Source organism: Seriola aureovittata, chromosome 7 (assembly GCF_021018895.1).
Source record: "Seriola aureovittata isolate HTS-2021-v1 ecotype China chromosome 7, ASM2101889v1, whole genome shotgun sequence".
In the NCBI taxonomy this organism is placed as follows: domain Eukaryota; kingdom Metazoa; phylum Chordata; class Actinopteri; order Carangiformes; family Carangidae; genus Seriola; species Seriola aureovittata.
The window spans coordinates 24,628,870-24,650,418 of NC_079370.1; the positions used below are offsets into that span (position 1 = coordinate 24,628,870).

General features: G+C 40.0%; 1 protein-coding gene across 3 annotated transcripts in view; it reads left to right on the forward strand.

The window, feature by feature from the left end:
* LOC130172703 (intermembrane lipid transfer protein VPS13B-like) overlaps nucleotides 1-21,549 on the forward strand; it is a 322,841-nt gene that overhangs the window by 50,179 nt on the left and 251,113 nt on the right. For all 3 annotated transcript variants that reach the window (XM_056381575.1, XM_056381576.1, XM_056381574.1), the window contains exons 13-16: nucleotides 576-761; nucleotides 4,989-5,158; nucleotides 6,994-7,188; nucleotides 10,725-10,849. In XM_056381575.1, the coding sequence (XP_056237550.1) occupies nucleotides 576-761; nucleotides 4,989-5,158; nucleotides 6,994-7,188; nucleotides 10,725-10,849 (676 nt within the window). The remainder of the gene's footprint in view (nucleotides 1-575; nucleotides 762-4,988; nucleotides 5,159-6,993; nucleotides 7,189-10,724; nucleotides 10,850-21,549) is intronic.

Sequence of the window (21,549 nt, forward strand, 5' to 3'; positions counted from 1 at the left end):
TGTTGACTCTCTGAGCTATAAGAATGTTTAGTGCAGTGGTGGAATGTAATGGGAATAAAGCAAGTTGTGACCCTTTGTCCTCTTCCTCCCTCACTGCCATTCATCCACCCCCTTCTTTTATTTTTAATTTCTCCTTTTTATTGCCGGGGAGCTGAGTCTTTTAAGTGGACCTCTGGAACAGGGGCCTGCGATGAATGAAGGGACAGCTGTGTGAGAGAAGTGGACATTTGGAATATTCATCATTCCAGTGGTTCACGGCAATGTGATCTGCTCCCTGCTGCAGGCCTACACCACTGCCATCTTTGTTATATTTTTACCCAACAGATGAAGACATTCCATACTTCTACTAAATTAAAAAGTGGGATATTGAGAAAAATGTTGCAGCCATAAATATTTATGTAAAAACACACGCAGATTTGTACATTAAGTATAATAGTTGATATGTCTGCTGTACTTTCTTTTTTACTTTCAAATTTTACTTGAAAAATATGCAAAGAAGTGTTTTTGACTGACTGAACTCAAGTTTGTAATAGCACATACTTTCTATATTTTTGTATGTGTGTTTGTGTTCATAGACTCCCAGGACTTCTCCATGGTCAATATGGAGGAGGTAGTGCCCACTTTTCAAGAAACATCCATCAAGAGGCTGGTGGTGGGACCTCTGGATATCAGGCTGCACAGCAGCGCTGTTCACCGCATCCTCAAGATGGTCACCTGTGCCATGGACCACGAGTATGAACCCTATTGCAAACCACAGCGAGGTCAGATATTTCATTCTAACATCTGTTTTATCTGTCTATCTGTTTTACTGGGCTGACTGGGCTGAACAGCTAATAGTCAGGTAGCAACTAGTAGCACACTCAACTCCCAATGCTCAACTAACTTTACACTCTTTTCAGCTGTGTCTCTTCTCTTGTCTTCTTCTCTATTCTCTTGTCTTGTACTCTGTTTTATTCTACTCTATTCTGCCCATGATCAGAAACTGCAACAGTCTGCACTTTACAGTATTCTCATCACTTTGTTATTTCCTTGCACAACCCATCTTTCAACACACAGCTGTACATGAAAGTAGTGACCTTTTGGACCACATGAGGGAGGTTAAGCCAAACACCTTTGTTAGTGCTCGTCCCTGCACAGCTATTGGTGAGCTCATCCCAGGGATGTTGTGAAAGAACATGGAATGTGTGTCTGTGTGTAATATCTGTAGCAATAACTCATTTTTGCGAAATGATAACATCCGTAGGTTTCGGTTGTTTCAGCATCTGTGATGGATAATAGATGATGGGATAATTATGATAGAGCTTTTGACTAAAACTGGATAGGTCATTGTGTTCCTTCATGTTTCTTTATGTGTCTGTGATCTTGCATTTTCTGGAAAGGGTCAGTAAAGTTAGACCCTCAGGGGGTGACTAAGAAATTGAGAGTACATAAAAGAGGAAACCGAGGTAGCTATTGCAGATGGAATAGTAAAATAGTACATGCCTTACATATTCTCCTAAATCATGCTCTCCGCTCCTCTCCTCTCCTCTTTTCTGCATTGATTGGTCATAAAACGTTGTCTGATCATCATCCAAGTAACAAGTGTAGACAAACACAGTGTCCCCTAGCTAATATCACACAAACAATTATCTTGTGTCTCAGCCATTTAAAAATTCAGAGTGCCTTATGGAAAAAGTAAGTGAACCCTTGGATTTGATAACTGGCCAAACCTCTTTAGGCGCTAATAACTTCAAACTGGCTCTCCCAGTAGCTGCTGATCAGACCTGCACAACTTTCAGGAGGAATTTTGCACAAATTTTCCTACAGAACTACTTGAGCTCAGCCATGTCTTAGGTTGTCTGGTGTGGGTAGTTCCATCCCACTGCATCTCTACTGCGTTACAGTCTGGGCTCTGACTGGGCCGCTCCAACAGGTGGACTTTCTTTGTTTGAAGTTATTCTGAAGCATCTTTACTTTGATGTTTAGGGTCGTTATCCTGCTGCATCTCCCAACTTTGACTTAGATTCACAGGTGGACAAACACCCTGACATTACCCTGTAAGATACCTTTATAAACTTGGGAATTAATTTTCTCCTCGATGTTTTCGATGATGCTCCCTCCACCGTACTTCACCTTTGGGAGGATGTTTTCATGTTGGTGTGCAGAGTCTTTTTTACACCATACATAGAGCTGCATGTTCTTCCCAAACAATTCAGTTTCATCAGTCCACAGAACATTTTTCCCAGTTGCATTGTGGTGAGTCAAGCTGCTCTTTGGAAAACTTGCGGGACACAGCAATGTTTTGTGGAGAGAAGTGGCTTCCTCTGTGGTGTCCATGGCACGACATCATGCACCATGATCTGCATATGGTAGACTTCTGAACAGACATGTTAACCAGCTCCAATGATTCCTTTAAGCTTTTGGCTGTAACTCTGAGGTTCTTCGTTGCCTCACTGATTATTGAGTTGTGCTTTTGGAGTCATCTCAGCAGGGCGCCCACTTCTAGAGAGAGTAGCTACAAAACTAAATCATCTATAGAGAGTTTGGCTGACTGGACTTTAAACCTTTCAGCCTTATGCAAATCAACAATTCCTGATAAGTCTCATAAAATCTTTTTTATGCAGAATGGTTCAAATCAGCAGACGCATTTTTTTGTTTTGTTTTTTAAGTCAAAGTAGCTCTAACCTACACGTCCAATCTGGTTTCATTGATTGGACTGGAAGTTTGATAACTTCTGACTCCAATTAGCTTTTGTTAATGCCAGTAGCCGAGGGGTTCACATAATTTTTCCAACCCGCACTGTGAATGTTTGAATGTTTTCAATATGGACAAGAACAATACAATGATTTTGTGTTATTAGTTAGAATAGATTGTTTGTTTGTAATTGTAACTTGGATGAAAATCTGACCATATTTTAGGACCAATTTATATATAAATGAAGGTAATTCCAAAGGCCTCACTTAATTTTTCTTGCCACTGTTTTGCAGCACACTTTTATTGCCATTCTAGCTTGGAAACTGTTAATATCACTTAGTCAGTTAATACACAAATAATTATAAAAAAAGGCCAACGAAAATGTGTTCTTGATTTGAGTTAAGTAGAAATTTCCGTCCCTTCGTTAGCAAAGTTTGCATCAATATAGGCTGAGTTTGACTCAGTAGTGTAAAGGACAGATCTTAGTTGATCATAGTTCTGACTGTCTCTGGGATGTTCCTGATTTTGTCTAGTCTGCAAATGATTTTGGTGACAGCTGCTCTGTGCTTCAGTCTTGGCTTCATGAGGACAGTTTGTATGCTTGCCAGAAGAGAAGCAGAGGTCATGAGGTCAAAGACATGACTGTCTTTCTACTCATCCTGTCTTCTTCTCTGCTCCTCCTTGTACACCACTTGCCAAGAGCTCAGGAAGATTCACTTTCCTTCCCAAAGTTTGCTTTAAATGGAAGCCAAATTGGCTGGTGTCTATAAGATGGTGTTTTATAAGACCTTGTTCTATTTAGAGCAGGAGGTTCAAACTTGCAGATTACTCATGGTGTGTTCAGCATGTTGTATGAATGCTTTTTTTTCTAAATTGCATAAGAACCATAGAAGGAACAAATAACAGTATGTTTAGAGTTGGATCTGTTAAGTGGGACAGGATTTTGTGACATTTTGTGTGTGCAAGTGTGTATATGTTTTAGAGCAGCCTTGTTCTTCCAATTTTATTTTCATCTCATTTGTGTACTTTAGAGGGTATTTTAATGTATGTACCGGTAATTCAGTGTAATGAATGTAATATAGGTTCTAATGTATGTAATCATGCCCCTGTGTACCATGTGAGCTGCGTGTTTGTTGCAATTTGAATGTTGACTGTGGATATTGACTTGAGCCCTGGTATATGATTAGATTGGACATGGCAGTGCCAGATGAACCTGATGTTGGCTGTGGCAGTAGGCCAAATAGCAAAACAGCTTTGGGATCAGGTTCACAGCCCACCTTAGAGCTGGGAATGTAGCCCAACAGAACATTTACTGAACTGAAACAAGCCTTGTCCTGGGACCAGAGCCATGGCCGTTCAGTAATAAAGGGCTCAGGTTTTGGTCCACCTCAGTCCCTGGACATGGTTTAGTGGTTCAATGCTCCTGGTCACTCCTTACTTTTGCAAGCGCTGACCTTGCTAGCCTCTATTCCATGTTGACTTGGTTCGCTTCATTTTCTGCCTTTCCGGATGTTTCTGGTTATTGATTGAATGAGTGGTTTTATGAGAGAGTTCAAAAACAAAGCTACTGGGAAACAGCCACTGTAATGAATATCTCTTGGAGATGCCAGTACTTTTATAGTGCTTGTTTATTTTATTTGTATATGAGGTGGTGGTTTTTGTTGGAAAAGACCCTTTTATTGTTTTATTGCTGCAGGCGTAGAGGAGAGGCACCCACTCAAAGAAATTGGTGTGCTTTACAGCTAACCTCTTTCTCTGTAAAACAATCTTTAGTTTTCAAATCCAAATGCCTTTTGCCTTTCCCACTCCCTCACTTTATTTCAAATAATACATCACAGGTCGAATACTTGTGGTTGGATTCACTTGTTTAAAACAAAGGAAAACTAGTTTTTTTTTTGTAGTATTATAATGAATCTTACAGTTTAGCCTCTGCCTTTCCTGCATCTTTGCAATATGTTATGATATTTGTTCCAAATCTAACATTTCTATGCCTCTGTGCCGGTGACAGCCGAGGTCGGAAGCATTGTGTTTTTGGGTTGTCTGTCCATCTATCCATCCCATTCTCGGGAATGCGATATCTCAGTAATGGCTCGAGGGAATCCCTTAGGACTTGGCACAAGTGTTCACTTGGATACAAGGATGAACTGATGAGATTTTGGTGGTCAAAGGTCAATGTCACTGTGACCTCACAAAACACATTTTTGCCCATAACTCAAGAATTCACACACTAATTTTGACCCAAAATAATACATGTAAAATGATGAGGTGAAGACATTTTTTTCTACTTCCTTTTTATTCTGTTAATATCGTTGCAGAAGTGATTCAGGAGAGCCATGGTCCAGCTACTTCAGAAGAGATATCAAGCTTGGAGGAATTCATCCCAACCAGACTCACTTGTCTCTCTCTGCTCCAAGTCTCAGTCACTGTCTCCATGGCAGAGTTCAACCTCCTTCAAACACTAATGCCCGTCATCATGGGAAGCCAGGTAGTGTACACAGACGTCCTCCAATTCTTGATCTTATCTTTTTTGAGAACCTCTTTTTAAGGAGATAGTAATGTGGAATGGGTAATTGCATTGCATAAGATTAAAGCAGCTATTTTTAAGTTTTCTGTTGCTACATAGCCAACATAAACATTAACAGCTGTTTACCTACCAACTTCAGCCATCATTGCGTTTGCAAGACGAGGTTAAAATACATCCTCTGAACAGTGTTACTTCCTCAAAGCAGACTGACACTACAGTGACTTGGTATTACAAAGTGATGAGACAGTCGAATGGGGCCACGGCTAGCTGGTTAGCATGCTAACTTCAGTAGAAGAAATGAAGCGATAGAAATACAAGCAAAAAAAATAGGGTCGCTTGCCACTGCTGGAGATGGATCTTGGCAAGCAAAGGAATGAAATTTGATGTTGAGCTCACAATGTTTTGTCTAGACTGGTAAGTAACATTAACCTGGTAATACTAAGGTTGGCTGTATAGCAATAGCAACACTTGCAAATAGTTACTTTAAAGTGTGAAAATCTAGTATACAGACCAGATCGTAAAAGGTTGATATGCATACAAGTTGGTCAGACAGCTTTGGATACTTTGCCAGAAGACTGTAAATGTAATGCATACCCACTGGACAGTACACACTGCAGCTACTGACATGGAAGCTTCTATACACTTATCTGAATAAGTAGCAAATAATTAGGTAGCTTTGATTTTTGACAAATGTTGATTGCCAAGATTCTTATGGAGGAGAACTAATTATATTAGGTGCTCACTGCACCTTAAAACAGGTACATATCTTGCTAAAAATGTTTAAATGTTATGAATCTCTGAATTTATTAAATATCTCAAAAATGATAACCGCATTCTAATTTCTTTTTGTGAGGGGAAAAAAAAAAATCAGGTTTCATTACATTCTATAGCTATTTTAGGTCATTTCACTTGATTTTATATAATTACTGACTATTTCATGATGGAGGGTCCATAGTAAAAAGATACATTTGAAACATTAAATGCAGTCATTATGGACATCATCATACAAATCACACAGTTGAGTTGAGATTTAATGAAAGGGCACCTATAATCATGCTTTTCCTTATTTTCTGTCATATGTATAATGTGTGTTTCAGTGTCGGATGTCCATATTAAATGTGTCCAAAGTTTCAAATGAGGTAAACATATGTAAAAGGAACCCCTGTGAGACAAAAGCTCAGGTGTCAGTCTGCTCTGAACACTAGGTTTCCAAAGTTTTTTTCTACTTACTTCTTTATAAGGTCATCTACTCTGAGTACAGCTCATTCTCCCAAAACAGTCTACTTGAGTAGTATTATAGGCATTTAATGTACTCAATGTAGGTTTACCATACACTTGTTTGGCGACAGCATAATAACATTTTACTAGAGCTGTTAGCTTTGGTATTTCCTGACAGCAGACATTTTCCACTTTAGTCGGCAACTATTCACAAGGGCATGTATAGAAAAAAAAGTATATACTTGCGATTTGAAAGATAAAATCCACCATTATGTCACACAAAAGCGGTTAATGGGCAATTACCGAACAGAGACGTCTCTGATATTCTGGATCAGTTTCTGGCTTGAACATGTACGGATGGATTTCCAGTCCATTATGTTCTGTTACTTAGTTTTTAGACTTTTTTGAACTGTGAATCTACTCCAGTGGAGTCCCAGAATACAAATATAGAGCTGGATATTAGCATAATGGGTCCCCATTAAAATGTAAACTTCAAAGAGCGATGGCCTAGAGATTATGAGGATTGTGGACCTTCTGACTAGAACATTTTCACCATTTTTATATCTTGAATTTCCCAGGCTGCACCAGGACCGGTCTGCGTGCCAGTGTTTCAGCCAGTGCGGCCTCTACCTGCTGTGCAGTTCAAGGTGGAGAGGGTGAATGTTGAACACTCAGTGCCCATGTATGCTCCAGAACTGGTCAGCACTGTCAGCAGTCTCAGCCAGCCCTCGGACAACCTGCTACATCACTGCTATGCACACCTCTACCTCAAGGTGAGCAGGACAATGTTCTTCATTGTGTTACTGATTCAGATTAAGAAAACCTCCCTTTTCACAATTGTAAATCCCAGCTGTCTTTCTGTCTGACATGAAAAAAAGTGGGACATATCACACATCAACTTTGTTTGCTAAATGAGTTTTTTTCTAGATTAGAGTTGTATCCTACATCTACACCTGACTTTTCCTGAAAGATCTTCAATGTATTAAACTAACCAAATGTCAGTTGCAAACAAAAGAAGTCAATCAGAAGATCAGGTATTCTGGATTGTTTCAATTCTTGCACATCCTGGGTTTGTATCACTTTGATTTGGTTCTTATATTAATCAATGTCTTTAATATTTGACACACTTGAGAAACTACACTGGGTATTTTATAATTTACAATGCAAAACTTAGAAGTAGATGCAAAACCATACACTTCTGTATATGTGAATCTAGTTCTACTCCAGCACACTTTGCCTTTACTTTACTATTGTAGTTAGCACAGCCATTATTATATTCAATAGCACCTGTTTTGTTCCTTTCATTTATTTTACATTTGTCTCTATATCTTTCATCTGTCTAAGTTAACACAAAATACTCATCCACTAATTTATACAGTACAGCTTTCATGCACTATAGCCCAAACTCAATAAATTAACTGCATGGCCACAGTCTTCAGTCCACCCTGAAATAACCCTAATGACCCTTTTAATGACCTTGATGACCCCTTTTCACCTGGTCATAAAAATCTCAGCACTGAGCTTCCTGATGAAAACCAGTCCATCTCTGGTCTACTTCATGGTTTTCACCCACCAAATGGATGGGATATTAATGTGTTGGTTGTATAGTTTTGACTTTGGTAGTGTGAAGCTCAGAAGATAAACTTTGTTGTTGATGATGGTTACTTTTCAAAGTGGAGCCAAGTTAAGTGTATTCTTTACTACCTCTCTGCACATAGCATGTGTTCATGGCAAAGCATTTTGAGATAACCATTTAGGTTCCTCTGAATGTGTCTTATCTTTTACGTACATAGTTTTTCCATGAATCTTACATGCAAATACATGCAAACTTTTTGATTAATCATTTAGTAATTTCAAGTAAAGTTGATGTCTTATCTGATGATTGCACTATACAGTAAAGTACGTTTTTCTGACCCACCAGTTTTCAAATCTAGCTACAGACTAAAATGAAAGAGGTTATAACCTTTGTATTTATAGTTTATTTGAAGGCCCAGATGTCCAATGGAGTACATACAGAACAATGGAAGCTGCTAATCCACCTTTTAGGAAGCAAGGATAAGAGATCTGGAGTAATTTAGGATTGCCCACTCTGGCCTGGTATGGCCTGGGTGTGCTTTCTTCAAGGCAAGATGTATGCTGGATGTCATGCTCGTAGTCTTATCACAGGGTCACTGCAGGGTTAACAGTCAGTTGGACAGCGGCCAAGGATCATTCTGACCAATCATCCGATCAGCATCTGTATCTGCCAACGTACTAATTCTACCTCTGGATTTTGGCAGAGGGATCTCGTGACAGGGTGAAGGCCACTCGGGCCGCAATTCACCCAATTCAGGAAGTGATTTTAAACGGCTGTAAACTAAGGCTTATCTTAATCTATGTTTTATTGACACTGGTTGTCAGAGCTGAGGTGTCTGTCTTGTGAGTAGCAGTTATCCATTGTCTTACTTTTCCATGGTTGTAGACAAGAACTCAAAGTCACTCTGTTCTCTCAAGAAGGAGGCCACAAGAGTAAATAGCCCTATTTTAATTGAAAAGTTGGGCTATTTGAATAACTAATCACTTAAGGCCAGTGAAAGAATAAAATTGACATCTGTTCTCTCAGAGGAGAGCTGCACTTTGAGATGCAACATTTTGCATTTCAAAGTGTGATTTTTTTTTTTTTTTTTTTTTTTTTTACTATGTCTACATGTTTTTGTGGCAATCATACAGTTCCACTCGATATACTACTGTGGTGTGTAATATTACATCTACAACAACTCTGCTCTGACTGCTCTGTGTATGTACAGCAGTTGCATGTGGGACAGCTGAACTCAGCCATCATTATCTACCTTCAGTATAAAATAAAATATTATAGAATACATGAATTTTACTGCACAGTAACACTTAAATCTTGGCTTGATCCGGGCGTAATCTGGATCTCATCAGTCTGATCCATTTAAAATGTGTTGTGACTGTGCTGTTGATTGCAAGAATGAGGGTTACTTAATTTCAAGCTGTTCTCACTCTTATAGTAATCAACAGAGCTAGTCAGCAACGTTTTTGTTGCCATCTTTTCTGTACTTTTAAATTATTGTATCTACGTGCACTCGTTTATAGAAAATGTCAAAGTTATAATGAAAACTTAAATTCATTCTATGCACATGTGCTAGTGAACTGCAGAAAATATGTTCGAGACTCAGTAATATGTATCATCATTAAATCACACTGCAGTGATCATGTGACTTCTACCATGTAATGAATTATACCTTTAGATAGCCTACTGTTACAGGACAAAAAAAATCAAACTTGCAGCTGTTTGTAGTTATCTATTGTGCATACAGTGTACAGGGGATTCAGTATTTGCTCCCAGACTATAAGATGGACTGACAGCTGTTTGTACAGTAAAGAAGGACAATAAAGGGGTGGGTGACCTTCAGATTTATATCACTACTTTTTTTTTTTTTGTTGTTGTTTTTTACGGTGACTGTGTTATATCACAGTATTACAAAATGAAAAGCCTCCTCTTTTCACGCTATTGCAATGTAAGATAACGTGTCTTAGGAATGAAAAAATGCTTTAAAAAAACAAATGTGTTTATTGGCTCAAAATAGGAATGAAAATGAGGTATATGTCTGGCCTAAATGTCTTTTGGGAGGAATAGCCAGCCCCCTAATGTAGGTTAATTAGTAAATGTAATGTAATTCATTCTCAGAGTTGGTAGTAACAGCCATGCTGTTGTATTGAGCTGTGAATAAACTATATTGATCACAACAAGTGCACAACATTTCTAACCAAGTCCACCATGCATCACTGTAGTCAGTGCTGTGCAAGTCGTGTTAAGTTGAATGAGTGTATTGCCTGTGCGTAACCTGTGAGTGTGACACAGTTCATTGGGTGGTGTGGGAAGCAGATCTCCCTCGTGTGTGCTAAAACCAAAATGTGTGTGTGTTTATCACGGTAATGACGGTATTGCCACCCGTGTAGTGGCAGGATGACAGGTGACAAAACCGATATACTGCCCACCCCTAACGATAAGATGCTTTTGTCTTTTCTCTGTCTCTGTAAGAGCCAGGGCCTGTGAGAGCACAGACTTCAGATGTGACAGATCAACTGTTCTCTCATCTCAACTGATTCAATTCAGTGCCGATTAAGACAACAGTGCTCATTGTGCGTTTCTGTGTTTTTTTTCCAGAAATAGTGTGAGTTCAGTGAGAGCTAACATGTTTTTTCATGTGGGTCTAGTAAATTGTTTGATATATAAATGCTGAATTTCCATGTCTTCTTTTTGCCTCTTTCTTCCCTTGTCTTCTCTCTCTGTCTTTCTTTCCAGGTGTTTGAGTTCCAGGCAGGCTTGACATGCCAGGACAGCACAGGGGGTTTCCTGCCTCTCATCCCCATCATCCCTTCCTTCAGCACTGCCCTCTATGGAAAGCTGATTCAGATGCCTGCGTACTGGTGAGTTTGTAACACTTGTACCATGGATGGGAATTCGAGTGGCAGGTAGAGAGTTTGCTTTGTGAACTGAAATGAATACATTGAACCTATGACTAACTCTAATTATAGTCTATTTAGTTTATTAACCAAATAACGAAGTAACTAAATAAATAATAATGATGTATAAAAACAATACAAAAAGAAAATAGAGCCTAGCGTTGGCCCCATAGCTGTACAGTGTGCTGAATATACACTGTACAATTGTGGTAATATAATATACTATAATACACTGCACATTAGTGTAAGTTCTTGGATACTTATAAAGCACACATTGAAGTCTGTTCTTTTGATGGAATAACTTAACTGAGAGGAGTCCCCTCTCCTGACACAGAGGCTGATCATTGTACAGAGTGATGGTAGCTGACAGGAATGAGTTCCTGTAGCATTCCTTGTCAAAGCAGAGTTGAAAAAAAAAACTCTCTTACTGAAAGTGCTCAGCTGTTTAAAGTGGAGAGGATGTGAGATGGTCTCTGTGATGATCAACAGTTTTTGCAGCATCCTCCTCTCCACAGAGAAGTCCCCAGCACAGAGCCAGCCTTCCTGATCAGTGTGTTCAGTTTATTGGTGGCAGACATGGATGAAATGATTATGGAAGGGTTAAGGTGTGTACCTCCTGTGTGTATGGGTGCTGGGGAGTGTTTATGTTCATGTTTGACTGTCTGTATACAAGTGTTTGTTAGTGTGTGTGTTGTCAGGTCCATTTATTGTACTTTATGTAGACGATTGCAGCCTCTTGCGGCCAGTGCATCATTTAAAGTGATAGATGAGCTATTTCTTCAGCGGTCAGTGGGGAAAACAGAAAGACAGAGTCATCGGGTAACAACAGCAACAATTTCTCAGATGGTTTGAAACACAAGGAGAGGAAAATAAGACAATGTGTCTAAGGAGATAAAAAAAACATATTGCTATAACCTGTCCTTTTACCAGACAGAGGATGAGTCATTGGGGTTGTCCCCTAGAGAGGGGAAAAGAGGTTAGGAGTTGAAGACAGGACAAGTCAGGAGTTTGGAGGTGGAACTGTTGAACAAAGGGAGGATTTGAGTTTAGACAACCAGAAATGAACATGAAATTGATATAAGGCTTTAAATATATAAGCTATGAAAATACAAAGAGAATCAAAGAGAACAAGGAAAAATAGAAAGGGACAGGAACTACACAAATAAGCATTTCAAACAGCTAATTGTAGACAGAATGAAGAGAAGAGAGAGAGGACAAGAGGAGGAGCAGAATAGATGAGAGAATGGAAGATGAGTAGAGAGGATGATGGGGCGGGGGGTGGGGGGGTGTAAAAGAACACTTTTGTAGGACTGCAGGGACAGGGGATGAGAAAAAAGCTTGGGAAAATGGATGGAGATGAGGAGGGATGTAGCAGAGGGAATAAAAAAGGAAAACAGTTTTAAAGGATGAATGGCCTCACAGTAGGTTTACAGTATGGATCTCGGTGTGTTGTTGAAATTGTTATAATGAACTTTGTTTTAAATTGAAACCTGCACAGACAGCCTGTTCTTTCACTTATGTCCTGTCCTCAGTCTGCCCTCCACACACCAAACATCTTTTGTAACACAATTGGTTGATAGAGCAACTAATGAATGACTCAGTCAGTCTATGAAATATTGAGGTGTTTTGGAAAAATAGTTCTCTCCATCATTCACTCCATCAGTGTGTGTTCAGTAATCATCACCTAAAAAACCCTTGATGCAGTTCCTTTTTAGACTACAAGAGCACCAGCATCAATGTAGAGTTCCACCCATTAGTTCAGACATGAACATGTCTAAGAGCTGCAGATGGTTTTGACTTTTCCTGGCTTCTTCTCCAGGCAAACATTGTATCTACTGTACAGTGGTTAGCTGGCTGCATAGGGAACCACAAGACAGTCATCCAGAGTGGTATGTGAGTGTGTCTGTACACAGAACATGATTCCCTGTGCTCTCTGCTCCCAATAAGAGACTTTTAGCTGCTTGTTTGATCTCCAGTCTCCCCCTTTTCTGCCCTACCTACCTCATATAGTGGGTTCAGATGTCAAAAGGATGTTATTTTTCTTTCTGACAATCACTAAATGTGTCTCCAGAGAGCATTCCAGATCAGTGCCCTCCTGTGGCTTTTCTTTACGCCTGGACCAGTCCTTAGAAATAACACACCCAACTCCTCACAGAGTCACTTTGACACATTGAGAAAGTGCTCAGTTATTCCTTGTTGTAAGCAGTCCTTTGCTGGAATACAGTGTGCAAATGTCAGCAGTGTGATATATCTTGGTGTGATTTGAACCTATTACAGATTACAGACTACAGGATGACATTGTGATCAAACCTCAGAACAGGTAAACATGTCATACCCAAGATAATTCTGTTCCGCTTAACAGGATAATTTCCACTTAATCTCATTTTCCTCATAGTTTAGATTTAGCTCGATGTTTCTGGCTCTGGGACAGGTTAGAACCACTTCTCACATTTTTCTAACAGTTGCCTGTTTGTTTCACTGTCAGTCTCTTTCCTGTAGCTGATAATAGATCTGGCTGTATTGTGCAGGTTTATGAGTTGTGAACCTGTCATTTCAGACTTGAAGTGACTCATATTTGACCCTTTCTGTCTAAGTAGGAGGTATGGCTGTCTTGCTTCCTGACCTGTGTGTTACTACAGTCAAAATCTAATTAACACAACTTGACAGTTTACCCTTAGAAGAATGATGATGAGCAGGTTTGACAGAGAAGCAGAGAGAATGGCTAAGAGAAATATACGAGAGAAATAGAAGGGGCTGTGTGTCAACCAGCAATGCTAATAAGTGAAGAATTATAAATTGATTTGTCTCCTGTTACGCTGCTGAGGTTATCTGCCACAGGTTAGTTGTCTGTGTGGATGTGGATAACCCTCAAGTAAATTTATAGGCTGAGATAAAGGCTTAATTTCTATTGACTTTATTCTGAGTGTATTAGAGCTATGGGATTCCCATGTAGAAATCACAACACAAGAGTATTACAGATCACATGTGATATACAGTATGTATGACAGACAGATAATCATACAGACAGTTCCTCTACTAAAGCTGAAAGTTGAGCCTGAGAGTGACACACTGGGTCATTGGAGCAGCCAAAAGATGAACTCCACCAGGTGGTAGCATTTAATTTGACTGTACTGATGTTTGTTTTGGGACTACTTCTTAGTGCTGATGTAACTCCAACAACACCCCTTTCCAAGATGTTCTGTTCTTGGAGCAGACACTGAGCAGAGCTGTATATGTTTTTGAAGTTTTAAGGAAATATGAAAGAAAGTTGGGAAGCCTTAGTGAAGGTTCGGGAGAGAGAAGTAAGAGAGTGGTCTGAGAAAAAGAGCAGTCTCCACTTGCTTTGTCAGTCTTCAGTAGTTTTGTTATGCAGATTCCTAGATCAGCTTTTCCATTACTAGCATAAAAGGTAGCCTCAGATTTGTTTCACTCTGGACTCAATTAAAGGGGAATTGTGACTGACAGAAGAGAAGGGCTTGGAGTGGAGAAGTGCAGAAGGTGATGTCATATGCATTTTGCTCACATTTTGCATCCTTCTCCTCTGCCCCCCCACCCCAACCGCCCCCTCTCTCTATTACGCCACTGAGCTTTTATGACTGCCAGGTGATCATAGGGGATTTGGAGAGGCACTGGGCGTCTGTGAAGACCCAGCACCTCTCCTGATGAGTTGGCCCACAGTGTATACTATAGCTCATGTTTCCTTCAGTCTCACCACAAAGGCTCCCGCTTCTCACAGTGGGCAGCAAGGGGCCTTTGCTGGGGAAAGTACACTGCCTTGACATCTTCTTCCTGCCAGCCTTGGCTTTTACTGGGCATTTGGTAATGTGTGTGAGAACTTGGATGTATTCAGTTGAACTGAAATGTCTTTGTTTCCTCAGGTTTAAAGCAAAATGAAATTTTAAGAAAGGGTAATTGTTTCAGAACAATTGCAGTCTCTGGCCGTGTGCAGTTTTTGAAGGAATAAAAAAAAAAAAAATATCTCAAACAAAATTCTGTCAAACTAATATATTGGCAATAGATTTCAAGTTGGAGTAGTTGTTTTAAGTTGAAAGGCCACCTTAGATCTAGAGGTTTTCCGATACTGGTATCTGAAATGTCCCAGATACCGAGCAAAGTACTGGATGGGGTATCGGCTAGTATGTGACAGAAGAAAAGTCAAGGTATAATCATTCAAAGGAAAAAATTGTTTGGGTGCCATGGATATCTGTACCAAATTTTGTGCTATTTTACCAGTAGATTCTTGGATATTTCAACAAAAAAAAAATTTGTAATGTCAATGTTTTTTGGATAATAAACAAAAATTACTGTAGAAAAATACATGATATATATAAAATATATAAGTCTCTCCTTTTAGTATACGTTACCATGAACAAGCCAAACAGTCATTTGGTTAGCAAAAAGCCAAAATCCTCAAAAATGAACTTTCTTTCCCAGTGAATTAAAGTGCAGCTGAGATGCATCAGGCTGTACTTATCTTTAATGAAAGGCAATGTATGGGGCCACCAACTCCACAGGGACTCTACAGAGAGCCTCAATTGGTCTGGCTGTTAAACTGTTATCCCAGATAAAATCAGTGCCTGCAGAAAGGCAAGGAGAGGGAAGGAGGTGGTGTTAGGGAGGGGATGGTAGCAGTGCAACCTGCATTGATCTCCCCAAAACCTAACCTCATTCTCTCACTCAGACACACGCACACACATGGACTCACACCATATTATATTCGTTATGCAGGCCACATGACTGCCAAGGCCAAAGCTGGGGCTCACCAACAAACCAGCAGCAGTCCAGTGTGGCTCGTTGCATTGCAGTCCATAATTTAGCCCCACGCCAGCTTTTATGTGGCGTTTTTAGCAGCCTCTGTTCCACACTCTGCTATTTCTGAAGGGATAATTTCTTGAAGCATGTGGCATTACAGGTGCATGTTATATAGCCACGAAAAGCTGACTTGCCTTGTGAATGTTTCTGAATAGAAAAGAATGTTGGTTTTCCCTTGATATCTAATTATTGGTCTAACTCTATTACACTGTCAATGGTTAGTTCAGTTTTTAGCACCACCTGTAGGATTTTTTATGTGAAGTTTAGAAGTCCATTACCATGTCTGGACCAGTAGTCTAGACTCTTGTGATTTATGAATGCTTCTTTAGGCATCTGAGGCATGAGGCTTCTGGTGTGATTGTAATGCCTCATTACTCCCGTTCTTAGTTAGTCATAGCAAGCTGCTCCTGGTCTATGTCTCCAAGCACAGCCAAGAACAGGAGGACAAATGGTTTCTCTGTCCTTCAGTAGTGAGCCACACAGATCTAATTCAAATTTACCTAATGTACATGAACAGCATTCATTGGTGAGAACATTGATTGCGGCTGTTCCATTTGTCTACCAGCCATTTTGGCAGGCAATATCATCAACAAGTTGAACTGGTATAATGATTTTGGCTGCTGCAAACTGATTTGGGAGTGGCTGGATGGAAAAGTTCATTTCTGTGCTCTGAGTGTACATTTATATGACAGATCTTGTGAATGATGTCACACACACAGATTCTGCATCAACTGTTGTGCCCTTTAACCAAACTTTGATTTGTGTTGATTTTATAATGAAGTAATCACTTGTATTTCTCATCAGGGTCTTATACGACAGGTCTGTGCAGCAAGGGTTAAAGTTTCTGAGGGTTGTTACAGTGAAAGATAATTGAGCAACCTTAAATCATTGTGTGGTTGCTGTGGTCATGCTCAGCTTTGAGTTGTGGTTCGGAGGCCATAAGAGCAGGAGAGTATTCATTTTGTTGAACAAGGCAAGGCACGATCTAGGTTGTTCACTGTTCTTGAGGGAACATGGTTATGTTTACAGAAAGAAAAAAGTTTTCACATGATTAAACTGAATGGATGTAGACACTGCAACAAGTAGGATTTATGTATTAACAGGTGTATATTAAAAGCCTGGAATGGCATATGATGTAATAATGTTCCACTTTTCCTGTTGAAGCACATGAGTGTAAAGGAGTGTGAGCTGCAAGGTAAAACATCATATTTTATGTGGCACAGTATTTTGGCCAACTTTGTGGTAAAGATTTTTTCTCCTGTACATCTGGTGTCAGACAGTTTTATTTGGTTTTATGGCTGACAGAGATCAATGGACGTATTGAGGAGCCTCATAATAAGGAAATGGCATCAGCGAATGCAACCCTTGTGCACTCAGTGATTGACATCTCAGTTCTGATGGAAGCTTCCAAGCCTTTCTTTCAACATTTAACTGCTCTGTGCTACAGGAGCAATAGTCACTTGCTGCAGAAGCTGTTTACTTTTCTTTATGATTACAACTGTCATTTGGTAGCTTAAATCAACATGGGTTTTTAACTCAGCCCTAAAGTGTATATTATAGGCTGTAATGTTTTCAAGAGGCAATATTTTTGCAATCCAAGAATATCTTTTGAATTTTAACTATACCATAAGATGTACTGAATGGACTGGCCAAGTCAAGATAGTGGATTAACGAGCAGCTGTAGATATTTTCAGTTGACTGAAAGACTCTATTAATGCCTGAATTAGTCATCTTAGGCACTGAAGCTTGAGGGAAGGAAAACAGTGGGAAATAGGGAAGGGTAGATGGATTATCAGCTCTGAGTGGATTATCATCTACTGTGGTGTGCATTCCACTGTCCTCTCCTCCCCACCAGGCCTCAGTCCTGCTCCATCGCTTCCCAAACATGAGACCATCCAGTTTTCACTGCTTAGGTTAAAATCTACAGTTAGTTATGAGGTACAGGAAACATTGTTGTCACCACAATGAAAGATAAATCTAAGCTTTATTTTACCAGGCAACCTTGGGGAACGAAAAACTCACTCGAGTCTGTGTTCTTACTTTCAATGACCATCTGCATGAAGGTCAAAGGCCTTGGGAGAATAATACTGAAGACAACTAATCTGGATGAAAATAACGGACAGCCGGTGCTTCCGTTGAGGGCTGCATTTGTTGTTAGGACAACAGGGTGTATAAAAGCCTACAGCAAAATCTGAAAGTATAAATCTGACATTAGGTCTGTAAGTCTCTGGACAGAGATCTCCTATCTCTGTTTGTCCTTATAAGGAACCGCATGTTCTCCACAGCTGGACATGTTGGACAGAGGCAGGAAGCTGCATGCACACACAGACACACCACTATACACACACATACATACACAGGACTCTTGATGTGTTTTCCTTTAACGCCTGATGAACCACGTCATTGCCATTTTCTCGCCTTCCAGGCTGCAGCTGTCTGCACAACTTGATTAAAACATTTCTTTTAGTAATCCCTGTGTAATGAAGCCCTCTCCTGAGAATGGATCTCTGTGTGTGAGTGTGTGCGTGCGTGTGTGAAGTTGTGCACATATGTGTGTTTTGGGTCAGGGTTACTCCAGATGGGAAGAAGAGGGGGGACTGTGTGTGTGTGTGTGTGTGTGTGTGTGTGTGTGTGTGTGTGTGTGTGTGTGTGTGTGTGAGTGACTGAAGTGTTTCTTTCTATGAAGAGTTTGGACTGTTCAGGACTGATGACTGAGAAATGCACACATGGAACACCTTTGACCCTGGGGAACCACAAAGTTCTGAGCTGTGGCCACAAATGCAGTCCCTGCCACCCTCTAACTCATTCCCAGCTCCAGCAAAGAGACTTTGAGTTAAGTTTGGTCAGAAAGTGGATGTCATTACAGGTTGTGATTGAGAGTTAAAACAGAATTGTAATCTGAATTGTAATCGCGCCAGCCACAGTGGAAAGAAAATCAACACAAGACTAGATTTACATAAAGAAAACCACAGTGAGCAGAGTGCCATGGGTAGTAAAGACAACACAATATTTGAAGGTAAAAAAAGAAAAAGAATGTAATGAGTCAGATAGTATATAGTGCATCAATAAAAGATGGCTGCCAGTTATTGTGATGCTTTTACAGAGCAAGAAATGCCCATTCTGAACTGCGTATTGATTTTTCAAAGTACTGTCACTCATACATGGTGGTCTGTAATCTCACTGTAAACTGGAAAAGTCGCTTTAATATAACTGTATTTTGGAAAATCCTCTTAATTGATCACTTTTCTTCTTTAATTGCTCAAGTGGCAGTTTCTGAGTTCGGTCAAATGCAAGAGACTGGAGCCAAGTTGTAATGATTACTATGAGTCATTTATGGCTGCTGCTGAAAACGGCATTCACTAAATGTTCTACATCACGGGCTCAGCTGCAGCTCCAGTTGGTACATTTCACATCAAGCCAATGATATAGACCATGTACAGTCATGAAACAAATGACTAGAGAGAATAGTATAAGAAAGTACAAGACATGATAAATTAGTTATACGTGCATTTATTTTTCTTCATTTTTCATTATGTTCTTTAATTTTTTTGTTTTGTGTTTTGCTTGGATTTTCTATGGTAGTACTTTTCCTTCTACTCCGTTGACATCCAGGTGGTAAAGTGACAAGTTTTCCCATCCCCCAAGTTATTGTTCAGTGTGAAGTTCTTGCATGATTTATAATGTTCATTTGGAGGCTTTGCGAGACACTGTAGTGAGTCTTTTGTAGTAAGATAAAAGAGGGGACTTGAGAGCAGCCCATAATTCACTCTGGTTATTTTCAAGAGGGGTCAGTGACCTTGGCTTGGAGAGATGGGGAATTCTGCAACACTTCAAATCAGTCTGCACCATAAGGAGAAAAAAAAGACTGAAGGTACAAGCTGTCAGTCTTGCATTACCTCCATTTTCAAAACGATTCCCTCCAAATAAGCTCTAAACAATAGCAGTAGAGGATTTTTCAGTTGGAGAATGTTTGTGTTGGTCACTTAAAGTTGGGTGCAACAGTGAATGATATATAGAAACTTCAGATAACTAATCACTGGTCTCAAAACAGTGGCTATCTGTTGTATCTATTAGACAAATATGTCAGCTCATAATGAATTGGTGTTGCTGTGGACTTTGTAAATAGACTCAGATAAGTTAAAGTCAAGAGAAAGTAGCACAATGTGAGGACAGTCAAAATTGATTGACTATCTTGTTGACTATTTGTCTCTTCTACTGTCTTGAATAGGGATGTCCTAATGACTAATTAGAACAGAAAGTTAAATTTGGACAATTTGTGTGTGTGTGTGTGTGTGTGTGTGTGTGTGTGTGTGTGTGTGTGTGTGTGTGTGTGTGTGTGTGTGTGTGTGTGTGTGTGTGTGTGTGTGTGTGTGTGTGTGTGTGTGTGTGTGTGTGTGTGTGTGTGTGTGTGTGTGTGTGTGTGTGTGTGTGTGTGTGTGTGTGTGTGTGTGTGTGTGTGTGTGTGTGGCTAATGTTAGGAGTGCCAGCAACAGTAGTTTTCCTACATGGCGGATTAACATCTCCACGCCCGGACTGAATGTGGTCATGTATTGCTCCGGACATGTGTTGTATGCCAGTTTATTTTAACACATCTTACATTCAACTGTATTTTCATTTTCTTGACCAAAATACTGCTACTGGGTTTTACAAGATATAAATGATGGGGTTTACAAGATATCCTCTGTCCTACTTTCCACCTTACTTGTTTATAACATCTGGGCATTAGCACAGGGAGAGGCGGCTGCTTAACATTTTAGATGCAACAGTTACCCGGTGGTTATACATTTGTAAAATAATAAAAAAAAAATTAATATTAGGCAGCAATGTTTAACCGTTTAGTCGACTAATCACACACATCCCTAGACCTGTACCTAGTGTACATTAGTTGTTTTGAATATTTCCACTGACTTTTAACAGTTTATTGGAGCGAATTCCAAGTCATGGGGAATTTTCCATTTAGTTCCCATTACAGACAAAATCCACCTGGGACAGGGAATGGGTTTTTGTGTGAGAATGCCTCCCTCTTTCACTGTGATCCAATGAATGGACCCCAGACACCTTGCTCCGCAACTCCTGCTGATTTCCAAGCCCCACAGTTGTCTGTGTCACTGTATTTTGGAAAGAGTGAGGGAACTGGTTTTTGGTACTGTACAGGATATGAGTAATGACAAAAGTGAACATTCTGGAAACTGCACAGACGTTCCAAGCTTGCATTCTGGGACACCGTGTAAACCATTAGGATCAGCTACTCTTGGCAATTTTCCTTCAATCACAGCAAGATGCTGATCTTAAAAATGTGAAACCAGGTCAAAACTTAGTATATGGCTGGACTGCATATGGTCAATATGTGAGATTGAGGACATAGATGAAAACTGTTGTGGAACCGCTGCAAACAATTGAGATCATCCCATGCTCTTTTTTTAATCACACCTCGTGTGTGTGTGTGTGTGTGTGTGTGTGTGTGTGTGTGTGCGTGTGCGTGTGCGTGCGTGCGTGCGTGCGTGCGCGTGTGTGCGTGCGTGCGCGAGTGAGTGCGTGAGTGTGAGAGGGAGTCCTTGTTTAGACACTTAGTTACACGTACTTACTAATTGAAGGTGCCGGAACACCGTTCCCGATCATTCTAGCCCACTTTAACCCGTGTTGGTGACTCTCTTCTATGGAAAGTCGCTAGGTTTGTCACTAGGTGCTTTTTTCATTTTTCTCTAACTCAAGTGACAAATGCGTAATGTCCACATTACTGGACATCTACATGTATGTAACATAGAGTCACCTAATTGCATATACACAGAGACACACACCCCAATCAGTTTTGTTAAATCAGGCTACATTTAGTTTTGTCAGTTGAAACACAA